The following is a 5965-nucleotide window of genomic DNA, read 5'->3' on the forward strand; positions in this document are numbered from 1 at the left end:
GTATTTGGCACCAATACTAGTATCGGTGCATCCTTAATAAGTGAGACTTCAGGCAAACAGATAAATGTACAGTTGAAATAAAAAATGTTTTTTACAGCATTGGCCTTTCTTGTACCCTATATAACTTGAGGATTTTTTGCTGTTACTTCTATTACTGTTGTAGCTGTGATACTGGTTTGTAAATCTTTCTGCTATATGCACCTCGCCCAGTTGGCTCATGATGTAACTATTGATAAGTCCGTTCTCATTACAAATGGAGGGTTTTTTTCACCCATGGTTTCCTGTATATCTGGGAAAATCTTTTGTTTTTGGCTTGATATTTTTTCTTTTCTTTGTTTTTACCCTTTTTTTGTGTTTTGTATATATTCGGTACCTTTGTTTAAACGAGATGCATCTGAAATATCAATTCTGAGTTTTAAAGTCAGAATTCTGAGTTTTAAACTCAGAACTCTGAGATTACAAGTTTGGGCCATCCTAAAATGTATTAAAGACAAGGGCTCTTCCATAGTATCTGATACACATCCTGTGTAAATTTCTTTAAAATCAATAAAACCAAAGTGAAAGAAATACATATATAAGACCTGTCTAAGGCTGCGTTCACAACTGAGTGTCGTATTTTTGTGTGGCTTTATTTTTTTTGTTTGTTGAGCGTTTTTGTACAGCGTTTTACAAGCATCTTGGAGCTTTGGAATTTTTGTATTAGCCAATAAAGAAAACTATCATCAATTACATTATTATTATTATATCGTATTTATATAGCGCTAAAAGGTTTGCTCAGCACTGTACATTATAGTGGGGGACAGTATATGAGACAATACAGTAACAATACAATACATGAGGGGTTCGAGAGGGCCCTGCTCTTTCAAGCTTACAGTCTAGGAGGGAGGGGGTAGAGGTACAGGAGAAAGTGGATGGAGTGGTAGGAGGAGTGGAGGAGATCGGCTGTTAGGTGAGGGTGGGGTAGGCTTCCCTGAAGAGACGGGTTTTCAGGGTGCGCCTAAAGGTGAGGAGGGTAGGTGACAGTCTGATGGATTGGGGTAGTGAGTTCCAGAGGATGGGGGAAGTCCTGGAGAAGTCCTGCAGTCGGGCGTGGGAGGTGGAGACCAGGGAGCTAGAAAGTAGGAGGTCTTGTGAGGAGCGAAGAGTACATGTTGGGTGGTATTTAGGTATCATGTCGGTGAGGTAGTTTGGGGCAGCGTTATGAATGGCTTTGTATGTCTGTGTAAGTAGTTTGAATTTAATGCGTTGGGCAATCGGGAGCCAGTGGAGGGAATGACAGAGGGGGGTGGCAGAAGCAGAGCGGTTGGTGAGGTGGATGAGTCTGGCCACTGAGTTCAGGGTAGACTGAAGCGGGGATAGTCTGCAATGAGGTAGGCCGGTGAGGAGGGAGTTGCAGTAGTCCAGACGTGAAATAATGAGGGAGTAAACGAGTTGTTTAGTAGTGTCTGGGGTTAGGAACGAACGTATTTTGGAGATGTTGCGGAGGTGGAGCCTGCATGAGTTTGCCAACGAGTGAACATGGGGTTGGAAGGACAAGTCTGAGTCTAGAGTGACACCTAGGACTTTGGCTTGCGAGGTGGGACTGATGGTGGCGTTGTTGGTGATGGAGAGGGTGGGGGGGGCACGGGCTGGGGGGAAAATCAGGAGCTCGGTTTTTGAAAGGTTCAATTTGAGGAAATGGAGCGACATCCAGTCTGATATGTCGTTCAGTAGGTGGGTGATACGGGCGGAGACTGAAGGGGTGAGGCGAGTGGTGGAGAGGTAAATTTGCATGTCATCGGCGAATGTAATCGACAAATTACATAATTTGTTACTATGTGTTTCTGCTTTAAGCTGCTTCAGAAGCGCACCAATCTGCCCAATTCAAGCTAACTCTAAAACTTTTTCAAGCTTCGGGCATTTGGCTTTAGGTGACTTGGACTGGAGATGTGAACCACCTCCACACATAATAACTGATTTTTTTTCTCCCTGAGGGTTTTGGAGCTTCGAGCTACAAAACGTTCAGGTGTGTATAGGGCCCTACCCAGGAACATGTATTTCTTTCTAGCCTTGCAATTTAACACTATCCGACCAAACAATGTAGCTATGCTGTTGATCTGACTTTTCTATTTTACAGTTAAGCAATACATTTAGGTCACCTTCCCACCCCAAAACCAGATCATGGTGCAATGGTCAGTGGGAAGAATGCTCCTTAAAATTGTGGTCGCTGGGAAGACTCCTCGCCTTAAAGATAGCTAAAAAGATCATAGGCTGTTGTGGTTCTTTATCTGAGAGACAGAAATTGCTCATTGCTCAAGGAATCCCTAGCAACTTCTGAAGGAAACCTAGCTGAGAAAGGTTGATCTAGACCAGGGTATTGAATTAAAATTCAAGGAGGTCTGGTCACTAAAATCGGTTTATGGCCGAGGTCTGAAAATAAATGTCCCCATTGGTGTTTCCCCTTACATCAGGTTCCCCCTTCAGAGTAATTTATTACATTGGTTGCCACCACCAGACTTCACCCATAAATCAGTTGCCACCATCAGAGTACTCCACTATATCAGGTGTTCCTTTCAGTGTGCCCCCTTAAGTAATGTGTTTCCATCAGCGTGCCCCCATACATCAGGCATTTCCATCAGAGTGCCCCTTACATTGGGAATTCCAATCAGAGTGCCCCCTTACATCAGGCATTTCCATCACAGTGCCCCCTTACATCAGGTATTCCCATTAAAGTGCCCCCTTACATCTGGTTTCTGCATCAGAAGGCCCCCTTACACTTGGTGTCTCCCATCAGTGTGCCCCCTTACATCAGTTGACCCCATTAGAGTGCTCCATTATATAAGGTTCCCCCATCACAGTGACACCTTACGTAGGGTGTGGCAAGCAGCGTGCCCCCTTACATTAGGTGTCGCCATCAGAGTGCAACTTTACATCAAGTATCCCTATCTTATCAGATGTGCCCATCAGAGTGCTCCTTTACATCAGTTGTCCCCATCAGAGTACCCCTTTACATCAGGTATCCCCCACACAGTGCCACCTTACATCAGGTATGCCCGTCAGAGTGCTCCCGTACACTCGAAGTACTCCTTTCCACATTTCCCCATCAGAGTGCCTCTTTCCATCACATGTGCCCATCAGTGTGCCCCTTTCCACAGTATGTGCCCCCTTAACATAACATGTTCCCATCAGAGTGCCCCCTTAACATAAAAGATTCCCATCAGAGTGCCCCTTAACATAAAATGTGCCCATCTGAGTGACTGTTAACGTACATTGTGCCCATCAGAGTGCCCCTTAACATAAAATAAGGGGCATGCTGATGGGCAAATTTTATGTTAAGGGGCACTCTGATGGGCACATTTTATGTTAAAGGGCACTCTGATGGGCACATTTTATGTTAAGGGACATTCTGATGGGCATGTTTTATTCTAAGTGGCACTCTGATAGGCACATTCTATGTTGTGCCCATCACAATGCCCCTTAACATTAAATGTGGCCATCAGCATTAAACTTTATCATTAAATGTGCCCATCAGAGTGCCCCTTAATATAAGAGTGCCCGTGAAAGAGCACACCCTACCTTGAGGGCAGACAGGAGCGTGAGGCAGGAGCTTGCCGGGATAACTGTTGATGGGGGAGGGGTACACACTTGTGGACAGGCAGGGAGCGGGAGTTAGGAGAGACAGTGAGCTGCAAGGAGCAGGGCGCATGCGTGATGTCATTGGTTGCTGGGACAACCGCCCTGCTGAGCGGATCTGTCATTCTAGTCTGGTGGACTGGAGGTCCGGGCGGGAGAGCCATTTAGTGACCGCTGATCTAGACCAGCCTTTCTCAACCTTTTCAAAGCAGAGGAACCCTTGACATAACTTTCTGGTCTCAGGGAACCCCTGCTAAAAATGGCTTTATCTACAATTCATGATACATTAGTGTGATAGTCAGAGGTAAGAACACTCCTTACACTTGTGGTCATTGGGAGGAATTACCCCCTTACAAATTGCTAAAAAGATCAATGGTGGCAGTGGGAACTTTCCTGAGAGACAAACATTGCTCAAGGAACCCCTGGCAACCTCTGGAGGAACCCTAGGGTTTCACAGAATCCTGGCTGAGAAATCCTGATCTAGACAAGCTACATTTCATTTTGTTTTAAGTAAAATACATAATTGCATTTTTTGTGTTTTATTATATCTGCCTGGAGTTCAGATTTAATTTGACACACACATTGGGAAAAGATGTCCTTTCCCCTTAATAAATCTAATTTTCTCTTTTTGTTTCAGGAGTCTGTTTTAAACTTTCATCCCTGCAGCATTGTGTGACCCTCTTCATCGCTCCTTTAACCTCCTTGTTCCTTAGACTGTATATAAATGGGTTGAACATTGGTGTGATGACACTATAGACCACACTGATGACTCGATCATAGGTTACAGAATAGAGGGAACTTGGACGAAAGTACATGAATATGATGGAGCTGTAGAATAAGATGACCACGGTTAAGTGAGAGGAACAAGTGGAGAAGGTCCGTATTCTACCTTTGGAGGTTCGTAGTTTCATAATGTCTTTTATGATGAGAATGTAGGAGCCCAGGATAAACAACATGGGGCCCATGACAATTAAGGACCCCTCAATGAAAACAGTCATTTGCTGGGCATAAGTGTCTTTGCAAGACAGCAGCAACATGGCCGGAACATCACAAAAATAGTGATGGATAACCCAATTGCAATAGGGAAGGGTAGATGTCATGGCGGTGAACAGGGTGGAATGTAAAGTAACAACAGCCCAGGAAGAAGTTACCAAACTGATGCATGTCCTATTGCTCATGATGGTTGTGTAATGCAAGGGTTGGCAAACAGCAGCATACCGATCCAAGGCCATGATGGCCAGTAGAAAGCTGTCCATATTACCAACTGCATGGAAGAGGAAGAGCTGCAAAAAACAACCATGAAATGAGATGGTCTTATTTTGAGTTAGGAGACTACAAAGAGCCCGAGGGATGGTGATAGAGGTCATGCAAATATCAACAACAGAAAGGTTTCCCAGCAAGAAGTACATTGGAGTGCGGAGCTGAGACTGGGTCAAGATGAGCATGAAAATAAGACAGTTGCCCAAAACACAGAGAGTGTAAGCTACCATAAAGAAGGAGAAGAGAGGCAGTCTAAGGTGTGGTTTCTCTGAGAGGCCCAGCAGAGTGAACCCCCTGACAGTTTGATTCTTCAAATCCATATTTAACAAAAAAGGATTATTATTTAATTTATTAATTTATGGCTTTTCCCAGCAGTAGCGAGAAAGTGTAACACAAAGCACAGACACAATTTGCCATAAGTTAAATCAAAGGTTTTAAAAACAGTACCCATAGTCTTCATGCTTGAAAATGGCTGCACAATTAATAGAAATCAGATCAGTAGAATTAATGGCCTAGTGATAATGTAAAAAAAACCCTTAAAAACATAATGCTCCTCTATGAAAAAAGATCTTGTAGACTTTGGATAACAGACTACTGTTTTACATTCAGGTGAAACTTGAAAAATTAGAATATCGTGCAAAAGTTCATTTATTTCAGTAATGCAACTTAAAAGGTGAAACTAATATATGAGATAGACTCATTACATACAAAGCAAGATAGTTCAAGCCGTGATTTGTCATCATTGTGATGATTATGGCTTACAGCTCATGAAAACCCCAAATCCACAATCTCAGAAAATTATATTATTACATGCAATCAATAAAACAGGGATTGTACATAGAACAATATCGGACCTCTGAAAAGTATAAGCATGCATATGTACTCAGTACTTGGTTTGGGCCCCTTTTGCAGCAAATACTGCCTCAATGCAGCGTGGCATGGAAGCTATCAGCCTGTGGCACCGCTGAGGTGTTATGGAAGATCAGGATGCTTCAATAGCAGCCTTCAGCTCTTCTGCATTGTTCGGTCTCATGTCTCTCATCTTTCTCTTGGCAATGCCCCATAGATTCTCTATGGGGTTCAGGTCAGGCGA

General features: G+C 43.6%; 1 protein-coding gene across 1 annotated transcript; it reads right to left on the reverse strand.

The window, feature by feature from the left end:
- Positions 1-4226: 4226 nt before the first annotated feature.
- On the reverse strand, positions 4227-5192 carry LOC149438966 (olfactory receptor 1L4-like). Its single transcript, XM_089659634.1, has one exon. The coding sequence runs from the start codon at positions 5190-5192 to the stop codon at positions 4227-4229; it is 966 nt and encodes a 321-aa protein (XP_089515760.1).
- Positions 5193-5965: the final 773 nt, after the last annotated feature.

Source organism: Staurois parvus, unplaced genomic scaffold (assembly GCF_062004578.1).
Source record: "Staurois parvus isolate SC_StPar_1 unplaced genomic scaffold, SC_StPar_1.0 ptg001177l, whole genome shotgun sequence".
In the NCBI taxonomy this organism is placed as follows: Eukaryota; Metazoa; Chordata; class Amphibia; order Anura; family Ranidae; genus Staurois; species Staurois parvus.